Source organism: Rhizoctonia solani, chromosome 9 (assembly GCF_016906535.1).
Source record: "Rhizoctonia solani chromosome 9, complete sequence".
Classification (NCBI taxonomy): domain Eukaryota; kingdom Fungi; phylum Basidiomycota; class Agaricomycetes; order Cantharellales; family Ceratobasidiaceae; genus Rhizoctonia; species Rhizoctonia solani.
This window is the reverse complement of record NC_057378.1, coordinates 2,194,323-2,209,618: the sequence shown is the minus strand read 5'-3', so window position 1 is coordinate 2,209,618 and position 15,296 is coordinate 2,194,323. Positions and strand designations below refer to the sequence as shown.

The 15,296-nt window shown below is 45.5% G+C and overlaps 3 protein-coding genes across 3 annotated transcripts; 2 read left to right on the top strand and 1 right to left on the bottom strand.

Moving 5' to 3' along the window:
* Nucleotides 1-922: 922 nt before the first annotated feature.
* On the top strand, nt 923-4,967 carry RhiXN_08189 (cytochrome P450 family protein; the record flags this gene model as incomplete). Its single annotated transcript, XM_043328005.1, has 16 exons — nt 923-977; nt 1,035-1,320; nt 1,377-1,681; nt 1,742-1,830; nt 1,886-1,943; nt 2,000-2,134; nt 2,192-2,358; nt 2,412-2,835; nt 2,887-2,982; nt 3,042-3,319; nt 3,380-3,554; nt 3,602-3,659; nt 3,717-4,095; nt 4,146-4,642; nt 4,700-4,754; nt 4,809-4,967. The coding sequence occupies 16 exons, from the start codon at nt 923-925 to the stop codon at nt 4,965-4,967; spliced, it is 3,216 nt and encodes a 1,071-aa protein (XP_043183390.1).
* A 2,222-nt stretch (nt 4,968-7,189) lies between these two features.
* On the top strand, nt 7,190-10,501 carry RhiXN_08188 (calpain family cysteine protease; the record flags this gene model as incomplete). The annotated part of the gene is made up of 16 exons (XM_043328004.1): nt 7,190-7,380; nt 7,436-7,595; nt 7,648-7,779; nt 7,828-8,054; nt 8,105-8,197; nt 8,247-8,377; nt 8,433-8,483; nt 8,535-8,822; nt 8,875-8,997; nt 9,055-9,160; nt 9,234-9,349; nt 9,403-9,415; nt 9,470-10,037; nt 10,091-10,128; nt 10,189-10,312; nt 10,364-10,501. The coding sequence occupies 16 exons, from the start codon at nt 7,190-7,192 to the stop codon at nt 10,499-10,501; spliced, it is 2,499 nt and encodes an 832-aa protein (XP_043183389.1).
* A 388-nt stretch (nt 10,502-10,889) lies between these two features.
* Nucleotides 10,890-13,352, bottom strand: RhiXN_08187 (uncharacterized protein; the record flags this gene model as incomplete). The annotated part of the gene is made up of 12 exons (XM_043328003.1): nt 10,890-10,980; nt 11,042-11,259; nt 11,311-11,418; nt 11,465-11,579; nt 11,631-11,749; nt 11,808-12,026; nt 12,562-12,650; nt 12,707-12,842; nt 12,906-12,940; nt 12,994-13,048; nt 13,104-13,276; nt 13,340-13,352. 12 exons carry the CDS (start codon nt 13,350-13,352, stop codon nt 10,890-10,892), a joined length of 1,371 nt encoding a protein of 456 aa, XP_043183388.1.
* Nucleotides 13,353-15,296: the final 1,944 nt, after the last annotated feature.

Genomic DNA, 15,296 nt, shown 5'->3' with positions numbered 1-15,296 from the left:
AGGACCTTCAGTGTGTTATTGAGTGATTGGTGCCGGGGACGACGTAAACTTGCGCAAACCCAACAACGTTGATCCATACTAATTTACAGCTTTAGGATGCTCCACAAGACAACACGCGGTATGTGGTATAGGGTTCATCATGTGAAGAGAATACAAGAGCGGGAACCATGAGAAGTGTGACGCATGTATGATTCAGGTGAAGTGCCGAAGCAAATTAAAACTGATATCACGTCGAGCCCAATGCTAATATTAATGAATCTCCGAACAACTCCGTATTTCTCCCGAAGGCTGCAGAGTACTGAAAACGTGACTTGTAAAGAATCACGACCCCGATTGCTAACCCGAGTTAGTAACGCTGTGCCGGTATTCTCATACCTTTACGCGTGTTTTTGCGCATCGATCCACGCCATCCCCCAAAAAATGAAAGCAGCCGAATAAGCGCATGGAGGAGATACGTCCATTACGGTAGATAACATAGAAATGATGCCTTGCGGGCCCGGTGTCACATGCTTGAGGAACGGGCGCTTGCTTAGGTGCGAGGTTATCTCATTCTCATTGCAAATTCACGATGGAGCCTGGCTAAAGTTGGCTTGACCGCTCCGTCAACCCAGAGCCCATGGCACATAGGGGAGAACATCACCTCAATCTGACGGGTTTCCTCGAGGTGAATATTTCGGAGCTCTACTATTCGGCATCTTTATGCAGCGTGTTCATTGAGGATGATCCAATTGACCTGCACCCTCAAATTCAAGATCATCATTCGGCCTCCGGCTCGCGATGATTCTAGATTGCGTTGGTATTTGGACGCAAGCTCGACACAGCTCTGGGTTTTTGCACTGATATAAAGCGCGAATAACACTAGCTTGACCACTCGTGCCCCTCGACTGTTGAGATCGACATTTTGCCACATATCACTAACTGGATGGATAAGCGTTCCAATGATCGGGGTATTCATACCCTGGAGTCTCAGTCCCTCGGTATGTGGGTATTACTTGTGTCACCCATTTACTTGACTCACACATGTGTATCCTTAGATGGAAGTGAACCTTCCAAAATATATGAAATCAACGCGTACGAATTAGCAAACCAGATCCTGGAGGATTATACCCAACCTGACTCGAAATACGTTCAAGGACTTACCGGTTCTTTGGGCATTATCCACGCTTATTTTACCCCAAAGCCCAGTGATTACGTGGAACCAGATACCTGGAATAATGTTCGCAAGAGCTTTTCTCAAAAGTTTGTGGAAAGTCCGCTTCAGAAGTGGGGATTTAGTGGAATGGATGATATTACGCAACAGCTCGTTCTCAAGTGGGAAAGGTGATTTTTATTGTACCTTCCTCACAAGAACTTTAGTTTACTGAGATGAATTATAGATTCGGCCCGGATAATAAAATAAGCCTAGTACAAGACTTTTTTCTTCTTGCCCTGGACTCTATGGGACTTTCAGTCTTGAACATGCGCTTCAACTCATTCTACAAGTCCGAACTTGTTCCATTCGTGGGATACCTGTATGAATTGGCGGAAAGGCTTTCAGAGGCCAAGCCAGCCGATTGGGCAATCCCAGACCCAAACTCAGGGCAAAGCAGGTCGGATAAACCCCCAGTTCAGGGTGATAGTACCATAGATACAAAAGAAGTCGACGGACTCGCAAACCTAGTTCTGGACAGGTTGAAGGAAGGTAGAGTATTTACTGTAGCTTTAACGCAAAATGTGTGGCTAAAACTCGAAATTTCCGTAGCGATCCGGAAAAGAGTAATTAGTCCTAACAAGTACGATGTCTTGAGTGATATCATGCAGGTGGACGAGAAAAAACGAGACGAGAATCTGGTACGCTTGCAAATCGATTCTTCAGGTCTCAATCCCAATGACGTCCACTTTGAAGGATGCTGTGTCGAGGTATCTCGCGATGTTGTCTGTCGCTACGATAGGTCTAATCTCAAGTAAGTACATAGTTGTGGCCATGTGTCCGTGTTTATATAATCTCCCTTTTCTCAAGGTGTCTTGTCCTTTGCGATATATGAGCTACTCAAAAACGAACCGGCTCGTAAAAAGCTCCAGGAAGAAATTGATGAAGTGCTGCAGGGGGGTGACTGTAAACCTGATCACCTGAGCCGAATGCCTTATCTCACTGGTCAGCCTACGCATACTTGTTATGATTTTGGCCATCAATTCATTTTGTTTCATTTAGCTGTCCTGGAAGAGACTTTAAGGCTACACCCTCCTGTTCCGAAACTTGCCTTTTTCGCTTCGGAAGATAAGGCCTTCAACGACAACACTATACCCAAGGGATCGAAAATCTTCATTGATGTTGAATCGATTCTGAAAGATACGGACCCTATTGCCTGGGGGGAAGATGTAGGTCCTTGCATGTTTTAGGCTGATTATTACTTATCATTAAATCTGGTTAGGCAAACGAGTTTAAACCCGAGCGAATGGAGGGCATTAAATTCGAGGACGACAAGAGACTCAAGTCGCTGGAAAAAAGCAAAGATACCTACTTCGGAAATCCGTTCATTACGATGCTAGCCAAACTGGCTATTGTATCGTTGTTTCAACGTTTCGACTTTAAATTGGTTGACGCCGATTATCATTTGAACTGGGAACAACAAATCGGGCCTGTACCCGGCAATCTTTTACTCCATGCATCGCTTCGTGGCCAATCGCAATCAAGCGCCGGGGTTACTGAAGAGCCACCTGTGTCACAGGTGACCCAAACACCAACCCCACATACGCCTGAAAAGAAAGAAACTCCTATGTACATTCTCTGGGGCGGCCGAGATGGAACATGTGAGAACTATGCAGAGACTTTGCTCCGATGGGCCCCCGCCAATGGTAGGATTTTTTCATAGCGATGAGCCCAGAATATTAATGCGATGGCCCCAGGATACAAACCCATAATGGCCGAGTTGAATAGATACGCCAAGAAAGACGCGCTTCCAAAAGACGGACCGGTGATCATAATTGCGGCTACTTACGCAGGTATGCCCGATTCATCGGAAATAGGCAAAGGATTGAAAATCAGTTGACATGGGCGATAGGTTATCCGACCGAAAATGCAAAAGACTTTCATGCATACTTGTCAAAATTAGTTGCCGAAAAGTCGACCGAACTGGAAGGCGTGAAATACGCGGTATTCGGTTGTGGCCGAAGTGGGTGGTCAGACACTTACCAAAAGGTCCCAATCGAATTCGACGATATGCTAACTCGCGGTGGGGCTGAAAAATTGACTAATAGAGGAGAGTTTGATGCTGGTAGGCCATTTACCGCCGATGCATTTGACGATTGGGCAGCCAAGCTCTGGAATGTACTCTCAAAGGTTAGGGGTTTGTCAATCTGTTTAGTGTCGGTCTTGATTAGCTGAAATGCCTTTCTTTAGCAATACGATGTTACCTATGATGAATCTCTCTATCGTGAGGTGTACGAGATAAGACAAATAGGAAATGCAGATGCACGGCATCGAATCTTGAGACAAAAGGACACGATTTCGGCCGTCGTGGTTGAAAATAGGACGATTTCGAATCCGGATGGCACTTTACCAGCTCGTCATATAGGTATACGGTCTTTATCCAAGTCAGAATTTCTCTAAATCTTTATACAGAACTAAGGATGAGGGTGAAAGAGGCTTGCAAGTATCAGCCAGGCGATGTTATATCGGTGTAAGCTCGTTTGCCTACAGCTTCTCAGTAATCTGACCATTCAGCAATGATTCACAGTCTACCGACAAACCCCATTGAGGATGTTCATCGAGTCTTTAGGCATTTCAGAATGCCTTTGGAGCAAGAATTCCGTGTCGAAAAATTATCTTCCTCCGTGTTCGAGACCCTGCCTGCTGGTGAACGAGTCAAAGTGTTCGAACTTTTGATCAACTTTGTTGAACTTGGAAAGCCAGCTCAGAAGTCACACCTTCGGATCTTGATGAAGCACACGCGAAACGAAGACACAAAACGAGAGTTACAATCCGAGATCAACACCTCCCTTGCAAACACTATCAAGAATCACCTAAGCATACTTGATTATCTTGAGAAGTATCGGGACATTGAGCTTCCATTTAACAAATTCTTTATTATGCTTCCTTATATGCGGACACGAGAGGTGGGTACAATGCGTTTGCCGTATGCACAAACTTACTTATAGGTATTAAGTATTCCATATCTTCTTCGCCACTCTGGAAGCCCAACACCCTTACTTTGAGCTATCAAGAGCACACCAAGGGTGTTTCCAGCGGCTACCTTGCTCGACAATCTCCCGGAGACGTCATACGCTTCACATGGAGAGTATCTTCTCATGCGCACTTTGGTCTCCCTGAACGACCTGACAAGGATGGGAACCCGGTTCCAGCAAATGAAGCAGAGAAACCTGTCGTGATGTTCGCGACCGGAACCGGCATTGCCCCATTCCGTTCCATGATCCAAGATCGCTGGGTGAGGGCAAGACAGGGAGAAAAGGTCGGCAAGATGATTCTGTTCTTTGGCTGCCGCGATCCGAAGAAGGACTTCCTTTACGCCGATAGCGACTTGAAAGATTGGATGGACCAGAAGAACTGGAAAGGAGAGAGACTTTTGGATGTGCGGCCTGCCTTTTCGAGACCTCCAGATGAAGCGGCCAAAGTTCAGTCATCTGGATGCAAGTATATTCAAGAGTATGTCCGACTCATGTGCACTTTTGGTAACAAGAACTGAGTGAAGTTGTTTTTCAGTCGTGCGCAGAAGGATGCGGACCTTCTCATAGAGGTTTATGACAACGGTGCTAGAGTACGTTAAATCTGACCCCATCACGACGACGTATCTCTGATTTTCGTGTTTCAGTACCTCACATGCGGGAACGTGGCTGCGAGCAAGGGACTCGAGGCAGTTGGAAAGGAGATTGTACGCAAAGGTCACGAGAAGAAGGGCAAGACGCCGCCACCACCGGAGGAGATTAAGAAGTTTATCGGACAAATCTATTTCACGGATGTATTTGGCTAAGTGGTAAAGACTGCTGGATGGTAAAACCAACTAGTTGTAGATGAAAATATTGTGAAATAACAAATTTACTTTGATCTTGGTATATAAATACCAATCGACTTGCTGATCACGAAGCACTGCGCCTTGTTTGGATAACATATGTACTGTCTGTTCTCCACGCCATACTGATTTAAGGAGAAAAAATGAGACGAGAAAAATGGTGGCTCTGAGCCCGTTGTGCTTACAACGACTGAACTGGCTAGATATCAATCTTTTGAGATTTCGCACATTTGGTAGCTGATAAACGATAAAATAGATCGAGCCGTCGCAGTCATACACGAAGATTTTGTCCAAGATCAATTCAGTAGAAATAAACTCCCCTGATTGAGCGTGTACCAAGCCAATTTCAGTCAAAAAAAGGTGGTGATAATTCGATGCCATTAGGATTGAGGATTCATACCAAGGGTGAATTGGTGGCAACGACCGAGGTCAATTAAGTATGCCAGGGAAACACCCTTACGTGGAAAAGGAAAGGTCGTGGTATATCAATATCAATATACTAGATGTATTAGTCCACAACTCACATGTAATACCCTCATTCGCCTCTAGCTCAAGGAGGGAAAAGACAATCCGGTCACACTAAGATTGCGAATTTATAGCAAAGGCGGAGGGGTAGTTAGAATCACCAGACAGCTTCACTATGGGATTATTATTGGCAGGGAAAGGAGAGTTCATGAATGGTCTGGATGATTATTTGGGTGTATGCCAGATTAATCAATGAAAGCGGGTGGTATGATTGGACGGAGCAGTCAAAATCATTTATTCAAGGCTCATTGGTGGCACTATGAACTGTCATTTTATTGGTTGAGATAGCCGTTATGACTGCTTAGTTAGGTATCTCCATGATCATGAGGGTTGAATTCTGAACATATATGTGAGCCGCAGCGTGCGGAGGCGCATCACATACGATACTTGGCCGGTGGAGGTCATCGTCACGTGACTCAACCAGACGCATTGCATACTACGGCCTCGCAATGGCGTACCGAATGCCAAAATCCAGCCTGTGCTCGCGCTTCTCAGTGTCCCTCGTACCATCCTAAACCATAAATATCCGTCTCGTCTCTAATGGCTTTAATTGTTTATGTAATATCTGTCTTATTCATCCGGATCATTTGTCCACCCTGTGCGGTTCTCTGCCACCCCAAGCCTTCGATCCTGGCGGTCGAAGTCTTGGGTAACCCAGCAAGCACTCCTGAACCGCTCACGTGCGGCTACGGGATTCCCCGCTTGTATCACATACAAAACCCACATAGCACAGTATAATAAGAACGCGCGAGACCGAAGCGCGGGTCAAGTACAGATTACACTATGTAGAAACCATACACAGATTCGGACCAGGATTAGTATGTGAGTTAACGCGATCAATAGGTGTTAGTAATTCGAGTCAAAAGGAATGGGAGAGTGTTACCACCTTGCTGGCTTTGCCCGACGTGGCCGCCGTCCATTCATCAATTCTCTAGTACTCGATGTGGAAGGTCCCACAATAATTCCGACGTAACGTAAAGCCTAGATGTATATTCCAGACGTAAGGGCCATCTGTCGATTGTAGCATACGTCATCCGGATAAATTCCCGGCAATCGAGCTGTAGGCCTGGGTGGCTAAAAGTCTTTCTTCTCAAGCAGACGACTTGGCTGGCCTGGTGTGAAGCTTCCCGTCGTAGCACTTGGGTCAATAATTGCGCTACACTTCTATCGCATTTTGGCCCAGAGGTCACCCAATGGGGGTCCTGTAGATCCCGAATTTGATATGGACCATAAATCTCGGCGCTAGGCTCGATGAGATACTCCCCTCGCCGTGGATTCTGCCCCGTGATTGCATGCATCAATTAAAGCACTGAAATTCGACGGCGCACTAGAAGGCAGCTTCCTTCAACTGGTCGACTATTAGGCCAAAAACCGAATCTGGGCTTTGCGACAGCGGCACAGACGAGAGTGCTACCTATTAGGAATCAATCTTGATCAAGGCAGTGTACATGTGATCGGGCATCTCGTCGGCGAACAAAATAAGACCGAGCGTGCTGGAATGCCCTACCATATTCCTGCTACGTAAGCGCATAGTGCAGCACCATCGCACGGGCACACGGCCTATTCCTTTCCTTGACATGGTACCTTATACTTAAGCCTCCTTGATACAGGTCTTCTTCAACTCCGAGCCATACTTGCATTCATAATACACTTGAGAGATGTTCTCTATCTTTGACAGAATTATCTCCCCCGAAGTTCTAGGGAAGCTCCCCGAGCCTAGGCCAGCGCCACAGAGCAAAGTCACTTTCGAGCAACGAAGGGAGGAGGTCGATCTACTATGCACCGCCGAACTGGAGATCGCAAGAGAAAGATGCCACCAGAAAGTGGAGGAGATAATCAGACACTGCAGGTATGCATTCTAGCTCTGCGCCTGACACACATCTCGGCCAACATTTTGCTGCCAGAGAAAGGAATTGCCGATATCGTGATATCGAATTTGACCTCGAAGACGATCAGGAGAGGTGCCTGTATGGGCTTAACCGACTCGCTCTTCCACCAGCTGAACCGGGCAAGTTACCCTTGGAGCCCGCCGACGTCCTGCGAGTTACGCAAATATTCGAAGAGGTAACAGATGTTCCATAGGATTTTTGTTTATTGTTTCTCACTATTATTATAGCCAGAATTCTTCATTGACGGTGCAAGTTCATCGGATGTCGTACAGAGTAACCACGCGGGAAATAGCTGGTTCATGAGTGCCGTATCGACTGTTGCGACAATGAAACGGTTGATTGATCGTATATGTGTTCACGTAAATGGTCCCCTCATATGAGAAAACGCTCATTAACTATTTTTATAGAGAGATGAAGAAGTCGGTGTCTACGGGTTTCTGTTCTATCGCGATTCCGGATGGGTAGACGTCATTATAGACGACCTTTTGTTCACTCGAATTCCCAGATACGAAGAACTTGTAGATGTTCAGCAAAAGATGTACCACGAAGATAAAGAGCGATTTGATACTCGGGCTCGTGTGGGGGGCAAGACGCTGTACTTTTCGAGAAGCAAGACGGAGAATGAGACCTGGTTGTAAGTCCAGCTCCGGTATCCTATGAAGTTTTGTAATGAAATTATCGCAGACCGCTACTGGAAAAGGCGTATGCAAAGTTACATGGTGATTATGGAGCTATTGATTTGGATTGGGGCTCAGAGGCCGTTGAAAGTTTGACCGGGTAAGATGCTTCCGTTTTGACGTGTTCTTTGACTGATGCTTTTTTTTAGAGGAGTGTCGAGCATCTTCCGTGTCAAGGATATTCTGAATACTGAACGTTTCTGGGAGGAGCAACTCATGAATGCCAACAAAGACAGACTCTTCGCATGTGTTATGAATGATTCGCGCCGGCAGATAAATGGTATGTCGAAAAATCTCTTATTTTCCTACGTTTTGTGCTCTTACCACCTTCTTAGGCCTGGTCCCAAAACATGCGTACTCGGTCCTTGAAGCATTAGAAGTCAACGGTTTGTTAAACAGCACTCCTTGTTATCTCATGTTAATCAATTAGGTGTTAGGAAAACGATTTCTACGCATGCGAAATCCGTGGGGCCAATCAGAATGGAACGGCCCGTGGTCCGACGGCTCCAAAGAATGGACACACGAATGGCTAGCTCGCCTTCCCGAACTCCGCCACAAGTTTGGCGACGACGGCGAATTCTTAATGGAATACAAAGATTTTCTCAAAGCGTGGGCCACGATCGAGCGTAGTCGACTGTTCGATGGTGGATGGAAGATGAGCTCGATGTGGTTGAATGTGACTGCCAGGACCTATCCTTGTGCCTGGAGTTATGGCGATGTCAGCTGTCAGTATCTTTTTGACCCTACTAGTGAGGCCTGACTAATATGGAATGATAGTCACATTCTCGGTCACGGAGAACTCTCCGGCACTCCTTGTGCTCTCTAAACTCAACGACCGTTATTTCAGAGATGTCTCGGGTTGTAACGACTGGTCCATGGACTTTGTCGTTTATCGTATAGGTGATGAATTGATGTTTCTTTCACCGCCATCTGGCCTTGGTCTGATGTCATATGTAGGTGCTCCGGCCAAACAGCCTTACACCCGTTCATATCATAATGTGCTCTGGCGGCGGACAGTCAGTGTCGAACTGGCCAACCTCGAAAAGGAGACTATGTCTTGCACGTGAGATTGGATCGGAAACAAAAGTTGGGACGGTCAAAGGTAAGACAGTGTCATGCTCACGTTCTTCCTTTAGAGCTGATATTGATTTTCAATGGCAGTATTACTATCAAGACTCGGTCGGAAGCTGGGACACCCGTAAACTGAGCAAGGTCCTAACTCAAGAGGCAATATCCAAGTCGATCGCAGTCAGTAAGTAAAGCTCGCTCTCTCCATTCGATTATTATCTGAGTATCGGACAATAGATTTCGACCCCAAGTAAGTTGAAACTGCTTTAGCGTAAATTAATTATATTTGACTCTGCTTGACCAGCGCATATACGAGCCACCTTCCAGCTCCGGAAGATCTGTTTGGTGGCGAAGACCTAAACACTCTGGAGGAGAAGAACCTTGGACTTGATAGTTCCAAGTCTGCGAGCGCCAGCGAATCGAGCCCTTCGCCAACTACGCCCAGAGAGCCCAGTCCTATAATGCCGGTTGGTGATGCGCCGTATACTAGTTCTCCTGATTTGAAGCCCCCGGCGACCGAGCCTGAACCTGGTCCTGGTCCTGGTCCTGGGCCCGACGCTCCGACCGAAAGTGGCGGGGAAACCGCCAACACAGAAGAAGTGGTGAAGCCCGTCGATGAGCCAAGGACTCATTCCGAGGAGCCCGCAATGGGAGGTGAGGGTCAAGTCGTTACACCTGAAAAGACAATCGAGGAAGTCCAAAAGGATAACACGCAGGGGAACACTAATGAGCCATATCCGGTACCGGCGGTGGGAACCTATTCAAATAGTCCTTCATATAACCCATCTCCGCGTCCCTATTACTCTTATGCACCATTGCCGTCTCCTATTTCCAGGCCTATTCATATAGGTTTTGCGTGCAACGTATGCAAGGTATGGTCCCATCTTTTGCTTTGCTTTGCTTATTCAAATGATGGTGCTTGTAGGTGACTCCTATAGAGGGATCATGGTACCGTTGCCTCGAGTGCGTAGCTTTTTGATATGCCATTTTATTTGATTATTGACTGATGTTGGCTATGAATAGTCCTGCTTGTCTCAGCTACAATATTTGCGAGCAATGTCTCAAGTTCAAGCCCGAATCGCATGACAAGGCGCATAGGTTCCTGTACATCCAAACTGAAGAAGAGTCTAGAAAGCTGAATAATCAAGTATGTGTCGAATTTACCTTTTCCGACAGACTTATTCTAACGAAGTCCTAGACCAAAGACGATGATGAGAACTCAGTCATATTAGGGTTACGGATCTATACTAAAGGGGAGGGAGTAGTAAAGATCAGTGGTCAGCTTCGACAGGGAAATATCATCCAATGGAGGAGAAAGGGCAGTGGTCACCCGTGAAGGAATATTTTCGATGAATAAATATGTATCGTATGCTACTTCAACTTTAATAGACGTACGGCAGCTGTATGCTCTGAAGTTCACTAGAAAGCGTATTTAGTTTAATACATTCGACACGTGGTTTTTATACTCCGGGTTTGAGCGTCGCACTTCAATGACCTTGTACAAATACGGTAGTTTTCAACGTGTCGCATGATAAGAATATACAAGGTTATGGGCGGAGAAGAGAATGAATGCGGAGCGTACATGCGGAATTAAGAGAGATGGACTTTGGGTCAAAAATAAGTGCGCGCATAAATAAGTTGAATACAGGTAATCTATTTAGAAAACTGAAATCAACGGCGCCTTGGAATTGGGATAACCGCATCTCATCTACACACAAAACACTTTATTGAGTCGAGTTCGTTGCGTGCATTATATCCCCTTTGTGGTTGCATATGTTTTCCACTTCCTGATCGATGGGCGTCCATTTTTCGGGGCTGTTATGTTAATTGATTAGTTTGATCTTGTTTCTTTGTAAGGCTAGGATAGACATCTTACTGAAACCAAAATGCAATCGCGAAAACGATGTAAAGTGCTGTTGACAAAACCGTGTCGGGCAAATTGTTAACTCCTGCAGGAGTGAGTCCGGCTGGGTACGCACTTAGCAAGATTGTACCTTCGAACCAGTTTGACTTTCCGTCATGAATTACGTAGTTGATCACCAGGACAGACAGGAATAATACGAAGCAGTCTAAAGAGTGGTTGATGAGAAACAACTACCAGAGATCCCGGTTAAAAATGAATCTATTGGATCTCTGCAAAGTTACCCCACCGGAATTCCCAGGGCCCAGCCCGTCACTACCAGTAACGGGGTAACCAACAATGACATCTGAATACTTGCACCAATTGTCTTGCGATGGTAGTCGCATGAGTTGCTAATAAGTACGAGAGTTTCAGAGCAGTTGAGACAGTATAACCTACAGTATCAATCACATCATCAAGGCGGTTGTGAATGCCATCCTTTATCACCTCAGCTATCCACGTAAATTGAGCCATACATTGGATTAGTGGGATTATGCTGGTAGTTGTTTTCCGACTAATAAGAGGAGGTCTCTTGGAATTAAACTTAGGTAAGATTAGCACTCACATCACTCCCAAAAACTTTGGGCTGATCCGATAATACTGTTCTTCGGGATTTTCTGGATCGCTGGTAAGCATTACTTTGTCCAGTGATTCCCAGAGGTATTGGAGTGCAAGGGCCGTTAACTAACAACCGAGAACAGAAGTTATCTCCAAGTTTTATGATGACTTTCAAAACAGTTACCACAGTGAACACGACTGCACCAACAAATGCGACAACAATATTGATTCTCCTTTTAGATCGTGAGTTGGAGACCTCTTCTCCGCCTCTGTTCGCGGAGGAATTCCTGCGAAGGAGAGCATTAATAATTAACTCGGCCGGAGTGTACCCTGATGGATAATTTGTTGCGCGATTGCTTTGGCCATCGTGATTGGGAATCAAGAGCTTGCCGCTCGCCCTTATCTTGTGTACAAAGAATGAGAATAGTACATAGGAGCAATAGCTTGTAAAATATAAGTATCAACACATCAGCGCATAGCGATAAGAGACCGCCTACAAGCCAAGCATTACGGCGGAAATGCATCGAATAGTAACCGCAACAATTGCGGTCTGGGCTTCGGAACTTAAGCCTGATTCCTGCCAGCCGTCATTAGAAATTGCAAAGGCCATCACACTGGGTAGTATCTGTATTGTTGCTCCCAGCATAAGTAGGGAGGAATTGATTTGGGCTTTGCCTACGTCGAATCCTTGCTCGTAGTGTCGGAGCCCCCCGAGTTGAACTTGTTTCAAAACCCATGTTAGCTGATTAGATGCCACGATAATCCGTACTTACAGCTTAAACCAACAACTATAATGCAAGTATCGATCTTGTCAACAACAGAATCGCATATAGATAGAATTCAGGTCCCTACTAAGTAGATTATTGATTATACAGCCCATCAGTACTGCCTGTAGCGTCTGAATGTCACAGTCTTTCAAAGCAATAGCCTAAGCAGACCTCTTCAGCGGGCGGAAGCAATGAAAACTTGGTTAGCGCTACCGCGAATATAAGTTCAATCAAATTCTTCTCGACCTCGAAAATCATAGCTGTGCATGAATCAATCTAGAAATACCAACACATGAGGTGGGAGAGCGTGACTTACTTTCGGTAAACCCTCCAACGTACAAAGCAATTTGGTTCCATGTCAATGAAAGCGGCCCTGACATGCCCACCAATGCAATGAAGTTGGTAACAATGATGGCCGCATTATTATCCGGGAATAAATACTTGTGGGCAAACTACAGCCAAAGAACGGAAGATAGGAGCTCAACACAAACGGTTCTGGTCAAATCAATGCTTACAGCGAATGGCATAATAATAAGTCCGATGTTGGTCCCTGTAATAATCTCAAATAAGTTGTACTCTTGGCACCTTTCAAGAATTGCGTACAGTAAAAAAATGCAATAGTTTGAATGCCGTAGGCGTAGGATTTAAGTTTACGAGGCTAATAAAAGAGTGAAGACATTTTAAAGGCCGCTTCCTTAAGACTTTAAACTCACATTCAGATTTGATTGTTTGTCTTCTCCTGTTTCATGATCGGCCGGATGTTCAGGTGTAGGTGACTCATGGGGGGCAGTGATGATTTCTATCGAACTTCTTTTGTTTTCCACTACTTGCGAGTTCGCTCTGTTGGTATCCAAAGTTTTTCTTACTTCAGTTGACTCGAAGGGCTCTAGGAGGGATAACGTTCTTGAGTTTCCATTGGCCCATTCAATCTATTAGCTGACATACACACCTTGAGAGTTCATGTTTTGAAATAATTAATTGCGGTGAGTTTTGACAACAGGTATGGGTACATGGCTCCGACCTCGATAGGTTTATATAGGATGCCAAGCAAGCCCCTCCACTCCCTCCAAGATTGGGCCAGCAGCTCAATTATTGGCCGGTCAAGCCAGGTGTGGTGGCGTCAACTACTGTTTGAAGGCGTGCATCAGTGCTTATCTATAGGAAGTTGAAATATCAATACAAATCAGGCGACACGGTGCTGTGGTGTGGGATTCCTGCAGCGTGTGCTTCTTTGACATTGGATGGTGCTTGGCGTCTAATGCTCCTTGAGATAGCACAGGGATGAGCGTAAGTCCTCGTGTAGTCCTAGATTGGCGCTATGGTCATCAGGTAAATCGAAGGGATGGGGAAATAAACAATAGGAGTCCAAAGGCTAAAATTATTCCCTTAAATTCACTTCTTTGTGGACCACCACTTCTCACCTATTCGACCCAGATTGATTGGCTAAAAGAGCACGCATTTTTCAATACTCTCATGTTTTCTCCCAGAGCAAAAAGGTCTGTTTAAAGCAAAGCTCCAATGAGAAGACCTTTGAGATATGCCATGTATACGAAAATAATTACAAAGCTCCACTACTATTCGCACAAATGCGCACCCTTATTTCACTCACATATGTGTATAAATTGGGTGGTAACCTCATCATCTTCCACTGAATTCACTAACGCTTGCTCAACCTGCTCCACGGAAACTACACACCCTCAATCTTGGGGCCTATCTTCCTAAACTTTGACCTGCCAAATTGGTGGCGTTAGCATTACCTACTGACAATTTTCAAAGGAATTCTCATGAGGACCTTGCCTCTGGCACTGGATCCGTAGGTTCCTCGTTGATTCAATCCATATATTGAACCCTTGTGCATGTTCAGTGCTTTTTCTTGTGTGCCAATGCGTTTGTAACAAATTCAGTCCTCCGTTGCTTGCTTGGCACGCACACCCGAGCAATAAACTGTAATTAAAAAATCAAGAATTAAGCCGACTCGCGACATGGTCCGGAAGTACCCGAACCTTAAATGCTACGTAATAATAAATTGTTACATTGAAACCCAGACCCAAGACATGGGCGAGGACACAGCTGACTTGTACGTGCAGCAAGAGTCACTCGCAGCTGAAGGGCCGTAATCCCTTGGCATTTGATTGCAACACGCCTGTAGCCTACTTGTTCAGTTGAGTTGTTAATGTGCTGGCGATCTTCGAATGCGCAGGTGGATAATGAGGGTGACTGTTAAAGATTTCAAGGTGGGTAGCTCGGGAGCTATACGAAGATATCTTTGCCCATACTATGTTCGCGTCGAGAACCAAGGAAAAGAAAACGCGCATTTATCCGTATACAATATATCGAAACCGTAAAAGGTAATGAGTATGTAAATATACGCAGAATATTGGAATTCTAATGAAGATATGGATATTGATACTTTATTAATATCTGTTGGTTGTGGGCTCCAGGCCTCTGACACCTGACACCTGACACCTGTCAAAGTGATGCAAGGATGAGCAAACGTGGTATAATGATGTAAGGGGTCTCAAACCGACCTTGCTCCTCAGAAGCGTGCTAAGGGGGAACGAAAGATTGCTCTACAAATAGAAGTTCAGAAGCCGATCATTGATACGTAGACATGTGAGCCGCAGCGTGCGGGGGCATCACATGCGGTATTATTTCATCGAGTTCAGAGGACATGGTCACTGCTACAGCCTGGGAATAGCCTACTGAGCGCAAGGATCTAGCCTGTCCTAGCATTTTTCAGCACCCGCCTACCATCCCTAAAGTTATCCTTGCATGTTTAATGTTCTTTATTTACTTATTTATTATCACAGTTCATGACATACCCATTCCTTTCACCTACCCTTCTTGTGCGATATCGATTCTCTACCACCACAAGTCTTTGCTCCGGGTGGGCGTAGTCTTGGGTG